The sequence below is a fragment of the Protomyctophum parallelum genome (assembly GCF_964188405.1).
Source record: "Protomyctophum parallelum genome assembly, chromosome: 1".
NCBI lineage: Eukaryota > Metazoa > Chordata > Actinopteri > Myctophiformes > Myctophidae > Protomyctophum > Protomyctophum parallelum.
Window position 1 is genome coordinate 21,067,558 of NC_139697.1, and position 19,466 is coordinate 21,087,023.

Sequence of the window (19,466 nt, forward strand, 5' to 3'; positions counted from 1 at the left end):
CTCTTTGGTGGGGAAGTAACAACTACAAAGAAAGGTAAGAAAGCCTTTTAGTATGGAATTCTCCTTTAAGTACAGTTTTGACTGCACTCATTTATTTGACAGGTTTAGCTACTTTGTAGAGTTGGATTAATATTACAAAACAAACAAGCATTATTACATACTTCAGCCCTATACATTTTGGCCATTTGAAGATAGCAGATCTACAAGCTCACAATGTGACACATTGTGAGCTTGTAGATCCCTGGCACAATTACGTTCAGATCGGGGTCTGCAGCCAAATACATTTAGCCATTGTATGTGTAATGTTCATCCACCCATAGTACACACCAATTATGCAAACTAACACACAGAACACACGCACACTGTCAGAGCACATACACATACACAGGTTAAGGTTGGGCACCTGGGAGGCCTATGACCTTTGACCTTAAAGAGGCAGCCATATGTTCTGTGTGTGTGTGTGTGTGTGTGTGTGTGTGTGTGTGTGTGTGTGTGTGTGTGTGTGTGTGTGTGTGTGTGTGTGTGTGTGTGTGTGTGTGTGTGTGTGTGTGTGTGTGTGTTTAGGTTTACCAATCAACGAGGGTAGCTTACAGACTGGCCTGAACAAACAGTCACAGCCACCAGCTCCTGCAGGTGCACGCACGCACGCACACACACACACGCTTTGTGGAAAAGGTATTCTGCAGCAGAAGAGTCTCCTGAGGCCAAGGTCAGCCCCTTATAGACCACAGGCCTGCTTTGGCTCACAGATGTGCGCAGTGCACAGTGTGTGTGTGTGTGTGTGTGTGTGTGTGTGTGTGTGTGTGTGTGTGTGAGTGAGTGAGAGAGAGAGAGAGAGAGAGAGAGAGATTTGGATTCTGATCAGGGATCAGCGGGGGGGGGGGGGGGGGGTGGAACCCACAGCAGGCTGTTGCTTTATAATGACAGGAAGTAGGAAGTACGGCCCCTCCGCTGTCACATGGCTGCCAGCTGCCAGGACTACTACGACAGGGGGATCAAGGATCTACCACGGCCACGGCGCGCGTGTGCATGTGCGCGTGTGTGCGTGGGGTGTGCGCGGTGTGTGCGTGTGTGCGTGTGCGCGTGTGTGCGTGCGTGCACAGTACTGTATACATGTATGCACTGCATTGGGGGGGGGGGCTCACTAATGCTGGATTAACCTATTTTGGGTGGGAACCCCTTTTGGTGTTAGCATTGTGTTATGCTTTAGCTATTGAAAAATAGCAGATCTACAAGCTCATAGCGCGCCACCGAGTGGCGCGATACGAGCTTGTAGGTCTGCTATTTTTGAAAAATCAAAGAACGACTGACACAGAAACATGGCTTTTTCAGAAAACTGTCAGGATGCAGAAGACGTTTTTTAGAATCTGATCTCAGGTCAAAATGGGCCAATACACTCGCTCGATCACACATTTGCGTCGTGCACCGAAAACAGCAGATCTATATATATACATGGATCACGTCGCGTCGCAGTTGTTCCGTTGCCACGCCGCGACACACTGCCATGACTGTAAATATAAAGCAGGCGTGGGTTATATATATTAGCCGACCAATCACGATCCGGTCCGATAAGAGAAAACAAAGCGTGTAAATCCAGACTGACGGGGCAATAAAAATGGAAACAGTGGAGTGGATGAAGGGAAACACACCGTCGTCAATGGCAGGCACACTGTTCCAATTAGAGCAACAATGCATGCTACATTTCCAGTAAACTGTCACCCATCCATATGTCGTTGCTGTTCATGGGCAGAGAAACCTTGCATCTCCATACGGTACAGTGTTTCAACGTTTCACGTTTCTTTTCATAAATGTATGCCCTATATATAATATATATATATATATATATGCCACAGCACAGTGTTACGCAAAAGTAGAAAAAGTAACCGATCTATATGAGCTCAAAACGAGTGTAGATGTGGAGCTTGTATAGCTTGTATGTCTGCAGTGTTTGGGAAAATAACTGAAATGAAAATAGTAAAATGTGTCTGTGGGGGTTTTGTAAATATTTAACCTATGAAAAGACATTGCAATCCGTTAGAAAACAGGCTCCCACACCCCCCCCCCCATCCCCCACACACACCCCTCCGTTTCCTAAAAAGTATAAGCGTTTTGGGGACATAGCAGGTTTTCCACCCGACATCATGGGCGATATCTCCACAGCCCTCGGAGCAAAAAAAGCCCTAGGAATGTAAAGTGAAACCTATATAGGTCTTATGAACGAACTGCACCAACCAATGTTATGCCAAATGTGGCGCATAGCAGGCAGGCCTGGCAACGCCCCCCCCTCACCCACCCCCCCCTCGGACCATATGGAAGTGTTTATAGTCGCTGCTGCGTATAACATGCAACACACGTGTAAAGCGCTGCCCGCTCGTGCGCATTACACCGAAACACACAAAGATATGCACATGCACGCACGCATCACCGCCGCGGGCGGCGCACACTCACGCACGTCGTGCACGTGACGCGTGAGCGTGACGTCGCCGGCGCACGCGCGCGAGCACACATGCCGCGTTCTTGTTCGCGTGCAATGGAACGTGCACGTACGTACGCACGCATGTTTCGCACGCATGCACGCACGCACAATATGATCATACTATATATATACACATGCATGCCGACATAATCTCACTTCCTTAACTTTAACTTTTTGTCCATGGCAGTAATATAAAAACGATGACAATTAAAGGACCACTTCACCACTTTTCAAACCCATCTTCACATAATTGGTCCTCGTTGCAACACTGCACTCGTGATAAAACAGCACCATTTTGTCCCACTCGGTGTCTGTGTCTCTCATAGGAGGGCTGTGGGCAGTTCAGAAACCCGTCGTCCACCAGTGACATCATCGACGTGGAATCTAATAGAAGCTAATATAAACTGCAGGCTTTCTATTCCTGAAATGTCGCAATGTGAAAATGGAAGCCATCGTTCTCACAATAAGAAAAATCTAAATTTTGTTTAAAAAAAAGATATATTGTTTAAAAGTAAATCTGCCGGGATGATGTCACCGGTGGACGGGTTTCTGAACTGCCCACAGCTCTCCTATGAGACCGAGTAGAAAACAACATGGTGGTATAAGTATTTTATCATGAACATTAGTGAGGACCAATTATATGAAGATATGTTGAAAAGTGGTCCTTCTAAAATAAATCACACCCGTGTGAACTGAGTGTCGCAACTCCCCTCTCTCCCCCATCCCTCCCTCTCCTCTCTCTCTCTCATTAGCAGGCAACAGTGCAGCACTAATACTATCTCTCTCTCTGTTTCTGGCACAACAGCGCCCCTACTGGTACTCATAGTCATATAGTGGTGCTCATGGCCACATAGGTGTAGAGGTAGGTGAACGAACACACATGTAGGTGAACACGGACATTGCTGTTCCTTGGAGTGGTTGCACCACTCAAAAAATAGGAGTAGATAACTAACTCCTAAATACCATTATTCAATACAATGTACGAGTGTGTGCTTGGATGTGTTAAAGATATTTGCACACACTCACTCACTTGCACAGTACAACCAAGCCCCCCCCCCCCCCCCCCCCACACACACACACACACACACACACACACACACACACGCTTTAATGCACATAAGATCTTAAAAGCTAGTATACTTGTACAACATGTATGCTGTACAATGAATAGCAAAGATATCTGATCAACAATCTCACAATGTGTCATAATTGCCTATAATTATAATCCGCCTATAATAAGAGGGCATATTATGCACATGAATAAAGTGAGTGGCAAAATATAGTGGCAAAGTGAGTTTAACGTCGTATAATGTCGTTAACCCATTTTGGGCGGGAACCCCTTTTGGTGTTTTAAACATTATGTTATCATTTAGCAAATAGCAGATCTACAAGCTCATAGCGCGCCACCGAGTGGCGCGCTATGAGCTTGTAGGTCTGCTATTTCTTTTTAATCGTGAAAATATTTATTTCAGAAAACTGGAGGATTTAGAAACAGAAAATCTAATTTTGAGGTCAGGCCTAAATGGGTGTGGATGTACAGTATGGGGCTGTCAAGGACAGAAAGTCATTTTTTGCATAACTTCTGATGATGATGTCAAGCGCCGCATATACCCTCTGTTACATGACCATAAAAGGGATGCCATGTGGGACTGAGGTCAATTTTAAAAAAGGCTTCTAAATCCTAACATTTTTCAGAAAAACCCATGTTTCCATGTCAGCGGTGCTCAACCTTTTTACCATGTCAAGGACCCCCAGAATTATCTCTACTGGGCCACGGACCCCCCGCATCTCAAAATATGTAGTTCCAGGGACCCCCCAGAAGACAATATTTTGAGTTTAAAATGTTCGCTCTGAAATATATATTCAAAGATTTGCAGACCCCTTTTTCACAACTTTAAAAAAATAGCAGACCTACAAGCTCGTAGCGCACCACTCGGTGGCGCGCTACGAGCTTGTAGGTCTGCTATTTTTCAATAGCTAAAGTAGAACAGAATGCATTTTGGGGTTCCCGCCCCAAAATGGGTCTCCAAACAGCGTCTGGATAAGCTGCAATGTCATCTATGCTTTCAAGGGACAGCACGGACTATGAAGTAGGACTGAAGTGAAAGAAACAAAAGGTCTAAAAGCCACACCAGCGGCGCCTAGAGGCTGTGTGCTGCTACTGCACGGTAACACACAACAACAACAACAATGTCAAAGTGGTTTGAACCAAGCTCACCAGCGGCGCCTAGAGGCTGTGTGCTGCTACTTGCACGGTAACACACAACAACAACAACAATGTCAAAGTGGTTTGAACCAAGCTCACCAGCGGCGCCTAGAGGCTGTGTGCTGCTACTTGCACGGTAACACACAACAACAACAACAATGTCAAAGTGGTTTGAACCAAGCTCACCAGCGGCCACCGAGAGGAAGCACTGAAGCCAAACGGACATGCAGGCAGAGATGACTTTGTCACCGAACAAAAACATGTTCGGCGACTACCGTTTTTCACTGAGGAAAACTAAATGGAAACTAAATGAAAACTAAGCTATGATGACTAAAACTAAGACTATATATATAAAAACTTGACTAAAATGTTGACTAAAAAGAGAATAGCAAATCGAAAAAAGGAAAAAAGGAAAAAAATCTAAAATTGCAGAAAGTGTCAAATCAGCCATTACGACGGCATCAAGGCCCGCCAAAGTATAATTTTAGTCGACTAAATCAACTGTAGATTTAGTCGACAAAAGTCTCATGATATTTAGTCGACTAAACACTAAAACATTCCAGGTGACAAAAAATGTGACTAAAACGAAATGAAAACTATTCAAGAGACTATGACTAAAACTAAAATACAGTCTCACGGCTTCGCAAGGAATCTAACAGGAAAATGTTGGCCCCTCTGGAGAGCACACACCCCAGAGCCTTTGTATAGTATATGGAGAGCACACACCCCAGAGCCTTTGTATAGTATATGGAGAGCACACACCCCAGAGCCTTTGTATAGTATATGGAGAGCACACCCCCCAGAGCCTTTGTATAGTATATGGAGAGCACACCCCCCAGAGCCTTTGTATAGTATATGGAGAGCACACCCCCCAGAGCCTTTGTATAGTATATGGAGAGCACACCCCCCAGAGCCTTTGTATAGTATATGGAGAGCACACACCCCAGAGCCTTTGTATAGTATATGGAGAGCACACCCCCCAGAGCCTTTGTATAGTATATGGAGAGCACACCCCCCAGAGCCTTTGTATAGTATATGGAGAGCACACACCCCAGAGCCTTTGTATAGTATATGCGCGCTGGGTGAGCAACTCCATGCCAAGTGGATGGGAGGGGAACTCCGGTGCCGTCTCTATTATTTATAACTCATTAATAACTTATTTATAAATCAGTGCTTTTGTGACACTTGCTATGCAGTCTCATGAGTATACATCCCACTGTTTCTCAACCAATGGTCCACTGACTATACTAATAATGTCCTAATAAAAATGACTCAGACAATCCGGTGCACTTTTTCTGTTGAGTTTCTTGACCTCCGTCTTGTCAGTAAATGACTACATGGACGGTCATCCGAGGTTACCATGCAGGTCGTTCACTTCACGGACAGTTTCTCAACTAGTGTAAAAAGGATTTTTACACTAGTTGATAGGATTTGTTGAAGAAAATATATCAACAAATCAAATGTCTAAATGCATGGTCATGGTCCAGGGAATATACCTTCACGGACCACCAGTTGAAAACCCCTTGCACTATAGAGGAAAGGTCATGACGTCACTCAAATAGTTGGTGTTCATGCATTCCCAGCCAGAAGAACGCAATGTGTTCAAAGGGCACCGGGCCTGTGCCCAAAGGGCACCGGGCCTGTGCCCAAAGGGCACCGGGCCTGTGCCCAAAGGGCACCGGGCCCCGCTCTAGTATATATATAACCACATTAAGCACACAGTCAAAAGCACACGCAGGCTCACCTTCGGACAGGTGTGCAGTGTGGGGTGTCTGCGTCTCCTTGCAATAAGCCACCACCTCTCTGGGCAGGAAGTCCACTTGTGTGATCTTAGAGGCTCCCAGCCGGTGCATCTTACGCCTGGAGGAAACACACACACACACACACGGGGCCATGAGCAGTGGTGGAAGAAAGTATACTCACTTTACTTAAGTAAAAGTAGCAATATGGAAGTACTCCGTTATACAAGTTAAAGTCCAGAGCTCAAGTATTGGCGTCGAAATGTACTTAATCTATGTTTTTATCCCCATTTGGTGCTTTAAGCATTATGTTATACTTTAGCTATTGAAAAATAGCAGATCTACAAGCTCATAGCGCGCCACCGAGTGGCGCGCTATGAGCTTGTAGGTCTGCTATTTTTGAAAAGTCGTGAAAATGTGGCGCAAATATTTGGATATATTATTTCAGAGAGAACATTTTTAACTAAAATATTGGCTTCTGGGGCTGTCCCTGGAACTACATATTTTGAGATGGAGGTCCGTGGCCCAATAGAGATAATTCTGGGGGTCCATGACATGAAAAAGGTTGAGCACCACTGACACATAGAAACATGGGTTTTTCAGAAAAACTTTAGGATTTAGAAGCTTTTTTCTTTTTTAATCGACCTCAGTCCAAAATGGGTTAAAGTACCAAAAGTAGAAAGGACTATGTCAAGTTTTCAAATGTATGAAAAATAGCACAGATTGTCAGATTGTCCCAAATGTATCAGAAGAGAGTAAGAGAGAGAACGTACCCGAGCTCAGAGTCTGCCTGCAGCTGCAGCACAGATGGGTCGGTGTCCCACTGCAGTGTCCTGACATCACCAGCAGGGGGAGCAAAGGGGCAGAAGAGGACAGGCATGGTTTACAGTACACACACACACTTGACAGATGACCTACAATTACTGTACATACTGACACACCCACAGGAAGAAGAAAGGACACAAGCATGGATGCACACAAACATGCTTTCACATACACACACCCGCGCGCACACACACACACACACACACACACACACACACACGTCATCTAGAGAATGGATTCATCTGGGACGTTCAACTTGAATAACAAGCAAAGGCCATGACATTGAACAAATGTGGTTTAGACAGGGGAATTGTGGTCTTTACATTATTTCGTAGTACTTAAATGTCGTGTGTGTATTTAAAGTGTATATCTCTAGATCTTCTGCCAAGGAGATGCCACATAAGGCTGAAAACAAAGGCGGTTCATGGGCGAATAATAAGGGTTGCGTGTAAAAAAAAAAGAAAAAAAAACTTTGATCATGGGAAATGATATTAAGGCATTATTTTCAATGACCTACTCAATCACAAATATGTACACACACACACTCACACACACACACACACACACACACACACACACACACACACACAGTAAATGTAGTTAAATAAATGCATAAAGAATTGAATTGCTGTATTTTGATACATTGAAACAACTGAACAATGTATTCTATAGAAAGATTATAACTTACACTAAATGCATAACATACAGTACAGTAAACTCTATGCATGTATTGTAAATGATGTAATCCCCCCCCCCCCCCCCCCCCCCCCCCCCACCAAAAAAGGTTCAATGAGGAACTGGAAAGAAATGTGGTTTATAATATTATACATAATATATTGGTAATATATTATGAGAAATATATCATTGGAAATATAGAACCTTTTTTGAATGAGTACTGCACATGACAATAGTTGCCATGCCCCTTATGAAGAATATTAAAGTGTTACTGTATTTTTAGTAAAGTCTCCTGCATGTGGACAGGTGGTGAGAATTAGCACTTGTGCTAACACACTGTAAGCAATGCATCTACTAATTGTACAATTGTGCAATGAGCAATGTGATTGTGATGTCCATATCAAATAAAAATAAAACAACCCTTGGCCCCTTTTCCACCGGTTGGGAACCGGTTCAGTTCTTTTTGGTTCTTAGTCCAAGAGCCAGACCTCCAAAATTGGAACGTGAATACAGTGGGCAAAACCATACCTATATTACATTGTTTATAGGATCAATATAAGTAAATTAATATATAACCATTCCACAGTAGTAGCTTTTTCATATTTTCATTTTTTTTGCATATTTTCAAATTAGGTATAATGCCTAATTTGCATATTTAACATAGGTATGGTTTTGCACACTCAAGTCACAATTAAGGTTCACATTTTGGAGCTCTAAAATAACCTATATTTCCCCTGACAGGACGAACAGTAAACAGCATTACAGAAATGGCACAACATTACGAACCAGAGTGTTCCGTCAACCGTGCCCTTTGCGTTGCTCAGCCCAAGCGAGTGGAAATCTCTCGAGCCTATGTTTAGGAGAAAACAACGAGACCCCTGACAGGTACTACTGATGTTACAGGCAGCGAGATAGAGACCCCTGACAGGTACTACTGATGTTACAGGCAGCGAGATAGAGAGGAAGGCAAATTGCCACTGCGTTGTCTTTGGTTTCTTATAAGCACGACATGATGTGCCTTCCTGTTTGTGTTCAAGTGAGGGCTAGAGAGGGATCGAGGGGCATTCCTGGGTTTGAGGTGAAAATGCTTACCTGTCACTCTGTGCTTGGGACTTGTTTTTAGAGATACCTGACCTAAGAGGACACACACACACACACGCACACACACACACACACACACGCACGCACAGCCACAGATGGAGATGCTCAAAAATGGCATGCCATACTCCGGGGTGGATTTGGGGTTGGAAGGTTTTCATTCCAGGGACTTGAAAACTATAACTCACCGTTTTGTAAAATCCAATTTGTAAAACCTAAAAAGAAATCAGAAATCATCACCTCACCGTAAGATACAGTATTTTTTGGGGGGGGAACCCAGTTTGGCTCTGACAAGATATACTTCTACCCCAATTCCACCCCGTGCTGTATCACAATGGAACACGCTGACAACCTCACAGTGACCACCGAGTCCAAATTGGAAAGATCTTGAATAAAATGATGACACTTTCTTCTCTGTGTCAAATATAATTCATTGTGCAGACTTTTCGAATTAAGGTGCTGTGCTGATATCATGAGAAAGATTAACGTGTGTGTGTGCGTGTGCGTGTGCGTGTGCGTGTGCGTGTGCGTGTGTGTGTGTGTGTGTGTGTGTGTGTGTGTGTGTGTGAGAGAGAGATACAGAATATGAGCTATAGCTTATGTTATGAACAAGCATGGTACTACAGAACACAATGACTGAGCGAGCATCTCATATCGTATACCGAGTGCTCACACTGAGTCCTAATAAGTAATAGTCCTTTTATGACACATTTCTGGTTTATGCCTATTCCACATTCTAAACATATTTGGTCCAGAGGCTCACCAAGGATGCTTTCTGAAAGTGTATCAATATATTACTCAATGTTACAGTATGTTACAGTATGCTGTAACAAATGACTATAACAAAATGGTACCCAATGCCTCCCTGTTTGGCACTCATCATCAAGGGTTGGATTGGCGTTGAGTCCACGTGACATGATACATGATAGCATCATCATATCCCGGGGGTGTAGGCCTACTATACTTGTACTGTACATTAAGCTGCCTCAGTGCTACAGTAAGTAAACAGACCTACAGTATGGGCCACATGGCTCAGGAACCGTATTTACTGTGGCCATTAATTAACGGCGACGCATGGGATGTTGAGACAAAAATGACAAATACTACATCCAAAGGTTAACAGGATACCACCACAACATCAACGACACTGAGGCTGAACCTTACCTATACCTGTCATCCCATTGACGAAGGAAAGAGAGATAGAATTTGTCAGAAAGGAAAGTGGCCTTTTTTTTCTTCTCTTTATGAGATCAAAATAATTACCACCTTGATTGAGCCATGCAATGGCTTGAAGAAACCACAGGTCTTCTAAAAGGCTGACCTCTCAAAGTGCATCCCTGGTGAATGAAACTTAATATCCTTTATCCTTTATAATATATGGTCTACATAATGGTCGGTATATATAATATAAATAGAAAATGTTCTAAAATAGTGAAAATAGCTGATACAAGCTCATAATATTCTGAGCTTGTTGATTGGCTATTTGTGTTGTAATACTAAGTATACAAGGCTTAACCCATTTTGGCCGGGAACCCCTTTTGGTGTTAGCATTATGTTATGCTTTAGCTATTGAAAAATAGCAGATCTACAAGCTCATAGCGCGCCACCGAGTGGCGCGCTACGAGCTTGTAGGTCTGCTATTTTTGAAAACATCGAATCTGATCTCAGGTCAGAATGGGTTAAGTGGTTAATACATTTTAGGCAGGACAAGTCAAGGGATATTTATTTAACTTAATCTAGCAAAGCAGTCTGACTTTCAAATTCGTGACATTCACGATTTCTCGACGTACCTGCCCGCCGTTGCCCCGTCGACTGAATCCTGGCTCCCGGTTTCACTGGGCGTGCTCACTGATTTGGAGGGGGACATGGGGTTCGGGACTAAATAATGAAAATAACACGATTCTGACATTAAAGGCTGCAGTGGATGGACTGGTGAACCCAGGTGTTGCCAATGAGAAGGAATGGGGGCCCGTCAACCAAAACAAAACAACAAAGATGGGATGACACAATGCATATGGTGTGTAAAGCAAAGCAAAGAAAAATACACAATGAAAGATAAAGAATGAAAAAAAAAAAAAAAAAAGGGGAACAGAGTGTCAAACGAATCCTTTGAATTGCATTCAAAACTAATTTAGCAGGGATAGTTTACACTATGAAAATGTGACTAAATTTGACTGAGGGACAGCCATTGGATTCTTTTTTAATTTTCGTTTTTTTCATGTCATATGAAAGCAGAGAATCATATAGCTTCAAATTGACATAATGGTTGTTCAGTTTGACTCACCAGTTTTGGAGATATGGCTTATAGAGTAATGTCTTGCAGAAAACAGCGAGTTGAGAAAACAGGCTTGAAAGGTTCACTTCTGTGACCTCTAACACCTAGCTACATGTTTAAGCATTTATTTCATATTTACATTTCAGCTCTGACACTTATTTCAGACATGCTCTATTATGTGAAGAGTCTGCCTGTGGTATTAACTCATTTTGAATAAGAAAAAGGTTTTCTCCTCTGGTGAAAAGCTGGAGTTTGCGCGATGGCAGGCTCTCAGTCAAACCTGGTCACAAATGTATTAAGAAGCTAATTAAAGGCCACACAGCAGTGACCTAATTCTGACACTGCCAATAATGTTTTATCAGGAGCGAAAGGGATTTTGGGAATTGCAGTCAATTGATCCGATTTTTAATAAGTGGAAGGAGGATAAATGAAAAGACACATATATTTCTATTTGTTTGTCTTAAAACAAGTATGATTGTACTTCAAGGTATGCACACACACACAAGGAAACAAATGAGTCAACTTAAAGATGACAAAAGCAAATGGTGTTATGGGGATGTCCAATCAAATGGGTTGAAAATGTTTGCGTCAATGTCAGCGCTTGCAGAGCAACCAGAAGCACTGGATGAAATGACGTGAAGCTGGATTACTACACATACGTTCATGATAGCGTAGTGCAGAGCATGGAAAATAACAGAGAACAAAAACGTCTGAAATGATGAAAACATAAAAAATGCTCATAAGAAAAGAGATGAGGGCCATGTGTACTTTAAAGCATGCATGTCCTACCTAGACACTATCTAAAGCATGCAGTCTGCCACAAACCCTTTGCCAGGTACGGTATTAATTAAAGAACCATAGTGCCAAATACATTTTATTGTCTATTCACTGCTTCCGACAGAAAGATTTTTATTTTATGTATTTATTTATTTTCATTTTGCATATATTTGATCCAAAATCCAAACATTACTGAATTTACCAATAACAAAAGAGTCGGTATTGTCTGAACATCATCCGTTTCAGTACGTAGGACAGGTATACTCCTCATGATTAATTATTTTTGCGCCATGCGCTGATTACACATGACGAGCAGTGTCGTCATGAGGCGTTTAATATCGCTGTAACATTGCCTGGCTGTTTCTCATTCATTGAATCGCTCCGGTTGCTATGCACGGTTGCCGGGGCCCCTCCCGCATCGCAAAACTTTCCAATAGCCATTAGCCTCTGTTTTAGGCCGCGTCTTTGCAGGCTTTTTTCTCTGAAACTAAAGCGCTGTCCGTGGTGTTGATCAGATAGGCGGTGTTCGGATGTCTTTTCTGATTATCCGTTGAGCGCGATGGGAACATTGACGCTGTCTAGAGCTAGTATGGGCATCATTTTAGCTCGGTAGCATTCAAGATGGAAGCCAAAAGCGGACGCGAGTCATAGTGGAATAGCCTGAAATCACCCGGCACCCAAGCGCCATACCAGCTTCGTCCAGCAGGCGGCACGCATGGCTGTATTTTGCGTGTCTTAAGTACCAGGTCTTATTACCTAACTTGAGTGAACTAAAGACCTGGAGACGTGGTCAATGCTCTTTGGCCACTCAGAATAGCCAAATGGCATTGATCACGCCTCCAGGTTTTTAGTTTACTCAAGTTAGGTAATAAGACCTGGTACTTAAGACACACAAAATACAGCCCTCATTGTGTTAATAATTAATAAATCATAATGAACGTTCAGATTTTCAAATCTACCTTTATCTCCAGGGATCATTTTGGGCCAAATCAATCCACAACGAATAACACACACATGGCCAATTCATGTCATGTTAGTACTGTAACTGACAAGCCAAGACATAACAAATTATATTCCAACGTGGTTGCCAGAAAAAACGTTTCTGCAAACCACATTGTTGAATTTAAATTGTTTTGGTACAAAAACATTATACTGGACATTTCCAGATGCATGCCATGTCGACTTAATACTAGATCTCCTTCGTTTTTCTTACTTCCGTGATTCCATCCTATCTTTAAGCAACTCGAATGTCGCTGAATCGTCAGCTCATGTGACTCAATTCGATTTTGACGGTGCGCCTGCCTTGAAACGTCATGAGTATCAAAGCATCCATGGCTTGCAGAAATGTAAAATGGCAAAAGAAATTGTACAACACATACATATTGTATAACTAGGTTGTATAGCATGCATCTGCTGGATGGTGTGCATTCTTTCAAGTTTACTACATACAGTATGGTTCTATACAGTAGACCAGAGCAAAAACTAAAACTCAAAATGTCCCAGTTGTTAGGGCCAAATAAATTCTGAATATCCCGTTGCAATTTAATAGACAGAGCGAAAGGCCATAATATCATTAAGATGGTGTATCATTTGTAACGTGTAATGGGATGTACCTAGTGGAGGCTCAGGTGAAATGCCAATGCTCTGCAGCAAGGCCTCGGTCTCCCTGCGCTTGCGATCCAGGTCTGAATCCTCTGGGGCGGCCTCTTTCTTCTGCTGGCTCTCTGCCTGCACAGCACACAACACACGGCCAGTTATCCATTGTGGGTTCAAACACGGGTACACCAATGCACACTACACGCCATTTTGGAAAGAACTTGGGGCCCCTTCCCTACGCTTCCTTCACAGGTGTGGTTACCGCTGATACTAATGATTTAGGCTCTGTTCCATTCTGGGTGCTGCTATTGAGTGTGTAAGGCTCACTGGAAATACTCAGTGCTTCTAAAAGTGTTGAGTGGGTTCCAAAATGGCCCCGTACGGGTATGTAACTCTGAAACTGTACAAATGGAACCAAATGGACCCTTACAGGTCCATTTGGTTCCTATTGTACACTCTCAGGGGGTCCTTGAAACCACCGCACACACTAAATAGAACAGAGCCTTAATTAGTATAATCGGTAACACCTGTGAAGGAAGTAGGGAAGCGGCCCGGAAGTAGGAAGAGTTATTCTGTGTGCATAGAGCCCATTGCATTCATGCATAATAATTACTGTCGATACGTGTTTTCGAAATGAAAATGTGTTGGGGGGTGGATGTGTGTGTGTGGGGTGGGGGGGGGGGGGGGGGGGGTTTGAGGTCTTGAGGAGCAAAGATAGATGCAAATCATGCAAGTGAACACACATGCAAGCACACACAGAAAGACTTCTGGAAAAGATTATACTGTACTTCTGAATCCTCATTTCACACACAGTCACAGTCAATCGTATACCCATACATGCAGTAAGTCTTTGTCATAGTGTACTGGTTCTCAGCGTGGCCAGGGGTTCCTTGGTGGGATTCCAGAAGGTCTCCAGCTATAATGAACAAAGTGCTCTTACGAGCCTATGATAAATGAACACTGACAGTACTTATACTGGATCTCTTGTTCACTAGTCCCTTGCAAACATTTTAATGTATTTTTTGTGGCTTTCGCCTTTATTTTATATTTTTTGTGGAGGGACAGACAGTAGGAAATGGGGAGAGAGATGGGGGGAGTGACATGTAGTAAAGGCCGTCGGGATCGGGAGTCGAACCCGCGGCACACTGCCAGACTGGATTACCAGCCAAGGTGCCTGGACCGCTGAGCCACGGCCCAGGACATTGCAAACATTTTAGCCTAGTTTTTATCTGTTGACGAAATTGTCAATATATTTTAGTCTTAGATTTAGTCATCATAGCTTATGGTTTTCAGTTAGTTTCCGTTTAGTTTTTGTCAGGGAAAAAAGGTAGTCGACGAAACATTTTTCGTCGTATTATTAGTACGACAAAATCAACACTGGTGGGAGGGAGCAAGCAGGCACGCAGACCATGCAGACAGTCACCGTGCACACACCGGAGTGATGAGATGTCACATGTGTGGAATTTACTCACTTTTCGGCTCACTTTTCTTCTTACCTCTTTCCTCTTCCTCTCCTCCTCCTTTCTCTTCTTCTCCTCTCGGATCTGGGCCAGGCGCTGCTTCTTGCGCTCCAGCTCGGCTTTTAGGTCACTTTTGTCCGACATGGTCTCGTCGTGTTGTGCTCGTGCTGTGTACAGAGGAGAAGACCATGTGTGACACTGTGTGTGCACCGCACTGAGTGACCTTTATTACATCAATTGCATGATATTTTTCACAATATGCACTGGTGATTTGATCTGGCAAGAATGTACAATTCCGTCAACCTCTACTCTACACTTTCAACAGATGGGGTATTACTATTTATATAAACTCAACCCGATCTCACAGAAATACATAAATATGTACGGACCCAAAAATCCGTACATATTACATGTCTACTGTTTTGACCGCGACGGAGGCGTGGCTTTCACTAGTACGGAAGTGCCATTTCACCGTGGCTGGGTCAGGCTGGGTGAGTTCGGGTTTGACATTATTTACTATTCTGTCCATATCGGGTTACAACTCGGACTTCGCAACGCTCGACGCGGCGACTCGCAAGCCCTTTAGGGCCGATTCATACTCCTATTTTACGCTGTTTCGGCGCTGTAGAGCCGAAATGATTTCGGCTCGTCAGAAATTTTCAGTAGCACCGAAGAGACGACTTTAGGACGGTACCCCCCCCCCCCCCCCCGAACCTCAAATGACGTCAAATTGTAGGCTCTACAGCGCCGAACCGACTTTTATTCGGCTCTAAAATAGGAGTATGAATCGGCCCTTAGGCCCGCTCTGTGGTTGTCTCCTGTGGCTCAAGTTTGGTAGAGACGGTGCCACTCCCGTCATGGTCTATGGGGAGGATTTCACTGTAATTCAGTATTTAAGTTTGACGTCATTTTGTAGTGCTACGTTACATCCGGGTCCAAGTGGCACAAGCTCCCGTCCGCATCTCATTGTAAATAGAATATCTAAACGCGTGAATCTTTTTACGATGACGTTATTTTTTCAGAAAGGAAGCCATTGAGGGTTAAAATGGGTCTTAATGCTTCCAACTCGAGTAGAATTATTAATGTGTCAAGTGTCCATGACAACAAAAATATATGATGTGGAGACAATAAAGACTATTATTATCATTATTATTGAAGGTGGTAACAGTCCATTTGCTCAGTAAAATATTTCGGGGGCAAATTTAGAAGGTGTGCAGGCTTGAGTATGTTGAATCTAGTTTGCATTAATGAGGATTTAGTTGACACAATGAAATAAAATGGCGATAGTATTCCATGTGGGGCAGACGGCCTGTCACATCCAGATTTGGGAGAGCAGCGCAGCTTTGTTGTTGTGAGGACAGCGGTAAAATTAGACTTTCGTGGTTGTTTTCGTCTCAGATTTAGTCCGACGGAGCGTCACAGTATAACACTATGGGGACACAAAAGCGACACAGAAGTAGGACCCGGAAGTATCTCAGGAGGGGGCGCTCACGTCACAGCTAAAATACTGAATATGTACGGGTTTGGGGGTTTTCTAGGCGTGTATGTGCGGAATTGCAATTCCGTACATAGTAACGTATTTCTGTGAGACTGGGTAGATAAACTAGACCTGTGCCCGTCGGCCACCGGCCTACTTAAGAACGATGCAAGTTCAGAATACATCTCCAATCCATATATGGATATATGAAGTGTTGTGAACAGGCTAGCTCCATGGAGATATAGGGGTGATCAGGTCCAGACAGAGCCCGCGGGCAGAGGCCTTTTGTGCTGGTTCTGGACAACCGGCTATCCGACGGACTCGACACCGGGCACTGCACTCCCTGTGGTGGCGTGCTACGCATAATGTCGAATTTGAAGTCGGTGGGGCGAACGCTTCCAGAGTTACGTGTTTTACAGACGTACACATGTGCATACGTATGTACGTATACAGTACGTACACCCACAGACTTGGTGCATTTATAGTTAGATGTGTATCATTTTTCAGACCCAGCTGCAAACAATGAGTGCAAGGAAAGTCATTGTATAGGAACTAGGTAGGTAGGCCACATTGGCGTGACAGGGACACCGACAGCAACCTACTGTGTTACTATATTTGGGGCAGCACTGCCACTGTAAGTGCTCTACTTTTAAGTAAAATGTTGAACAGGACAGGCAACTATATATAGTGCAGAACATTTTGTTTCCTGTTGAAATGTCAACCAAATACATGTTTGCTTTGCTAACTAACCATGTGTATGCTAGTTAGTTGTAGAAAATATTTAAAATCCTCCATAAACCCACAGCTTGTTGTGATGATTCCAATAAACCCTGTTCCGTTTAGTGGAGCAGAGCTTTTCAAATGAGCCACAACATGCACAGGAACAGCAGCAAAAGCATGACTCTGTTTGATGTGAATTTTAATAATTAGCAACACCTGCGTCTATCCTACTATTTCATGTCAAAATTGCCAACAGGGCTACCGAAGTCACCCACACAAACAAGGGACTAAATTAATTTCACTCCTATGCCACAAAAATGTGGAACGCCCTAGCAACTGTCATTAAGACATTAAGAATCCCTTGACTCCTTCAAAACCGCTGTAATGCTTTTATGGTGTCGTCCACTCACAGTTAACAGTTTTTGTATTGAGTTGTGCTTGAAATGTACTGTAATTCTGCAAACTAATAAATACTTCAATCAATCAATCAATCAATCAATCAATCAATCAATCAATCAATCAAAACACTCCACACTGTCACAGCTTGCATGGGACCAACTGCTGTGTCATCATGAGTTCAAATAGGCCACACCCAAGCTCAAAGCACACACGTGTATGCCCTTACAATAATCAATACAGCTTTATTATGCATCTTCTAGGATCTAGGACATAAATGTGTGGGTTACATATAACAAATTGACCTCGAAATGTAGCAGAAAATCTATGAAAGTTACAAATATTACTATTCTACAGAAAAGAAAGGAACAGACACGACAGCATGTCTATAAATAGATGCAGTCATCAAAGTAACAAATCTGTCGAGCATGTTAATTGGCACATTGCATGCAGCCTTGCTCGTGTCGCAGGTAAACCCTGGCATGATGGCACAACAATTAAGACATTTCAGTGGAAGAGAAGAAGTGACAGAAGAAACAGGGCTGAAGCTTTTGGAGGACATGATATAAATGCCAATAATAGCCTAATTCCAAAAATGTTATCAATTGCATGACGTCAAATGGGGCATGAAATGCCCCATATCGCCTGTGAGGAGCTCACAGCAGACATTTAGGCAGCATTATGATACAATAACAAACACAAATCTAAACCGACATGATGTTTTGTTTGTGTTTTGTAGCATACCTTAACGCCTGGAACTGATGCTGCTGATGGTGTGTCACCCGGCAAAGATGCTGTCTCACTGTGGCGCTGCACTATACCCCCGTCCGACCATTCACCACAATGACCACATCCTAAATAATACGGTCAAATTACGTCGACTCTGGATGTCTGCTGTGGATTATCTAGGCAGTTCGCACCTCTGTCGTGGAGCTTACCAATGACACCTTCTAAAACAGAACATTTCAGCGTAACGACCCACAAAATGACAAAGAAAGCAGGTGTATTGTTGTTGCACGCTGCATCCCTTCTGTGGGAGAAGCAGGAGGATGAGAGTAAGTAGACCATGGATGAGACAGGAGGAGGAAGTCACCCTCCCTCCTTTCGCGGCGGTTGCAATGCCGCCATCTTCTGGCCAATTGTGTAGCCTCTATTGCAGGGGGTTTCAATTGATTGTGAATGAGGGACCACCTTTTGACCTCCGAGGTGGTGGAAAGCCTGGTGAGGCGAGGTTAGGTTACCTTTTGATTGATTGATTGATATATTGATTGAAGGATATATTAACAGATTGGATATTTATAGTACATTTCAAGCACAATACAAAACTGTTAACTGTGGACGACACCATAAAGCATTACACTTGTTTACAATAGGGTCCAGCCCACAATGTTCAATTCATCATAACATTTAGAGTAGGCCTACTACATAAACACTTCTATATAGCCATAAACAGGAAATCATCATAGAGGAGGTAAAAGGGGGGGAAAAACATATACCGGTAGGCCTACAGTGAGGGGGAAAAGGGTGAGTGGGGGATTCAGATTTGAACAGGGGCCAGTTTCGAATTGCAGCCGTCCGTAGGTGCCCTTTGAGAGAGGTTTTGAAGGAGTCAAGGGATTCGCATGTCTTAATGACTGTTGGTAGGGCGTTCCACATGTTGTCCCTTTGTTTGTGCCGAATCTGGGTTTGCTCATGGTTTGTTGAGCTCCCTCTGGTGTTGTGGATGTGGACTTCGTTGACATTAAG

At 43.4% G+C, this 19,466-nt stretch overlaps 1 protein-coding gene across 1 annotated transcript in view; it reads right to left on the reverse strand.

Annotated features, from left to right (window-relative positions):
• Positions 1-15,282, reverse strand: part of dync1i1a (dynein cytoplasmic 1 intermediate chain 1a) — a 139,600-nt gene extending 124,318 nt beyond the window's left edge. The window contains exons 1-6 of the mRNA XM_083773190.1: positions 15,164-15,282; positions 13,685-13,799; positions 10,810-10,897; positions 9,014-9,055; positions 7,195-7,254; positions 6,427-6,542 (exon numbers count right to left, since the gene is read on the reverse strand). Of these exons, the coding sequence (XP_083629316.1) occupies positions 6,427-6,542; positions 7,195-7,254; positions 9,014-9,055; positions 10,810-10,897; positions 13,685-13,799; positions 15,164-15,271 (529 nt within the window). The 5' untranslated portion in view covers positions 15,272-15,282. The remainder of the gene's footprint in view (positions 1-6,426; positions 6,543-7,194; positions 7,255-9,013; positions 9,056-10,809; positions 10,898-13,684; positions 13,800-15,163) is intronic.
• Between the last annotated feature and the right edge of the window lie 4,184 nt (positions 15,283-19,466).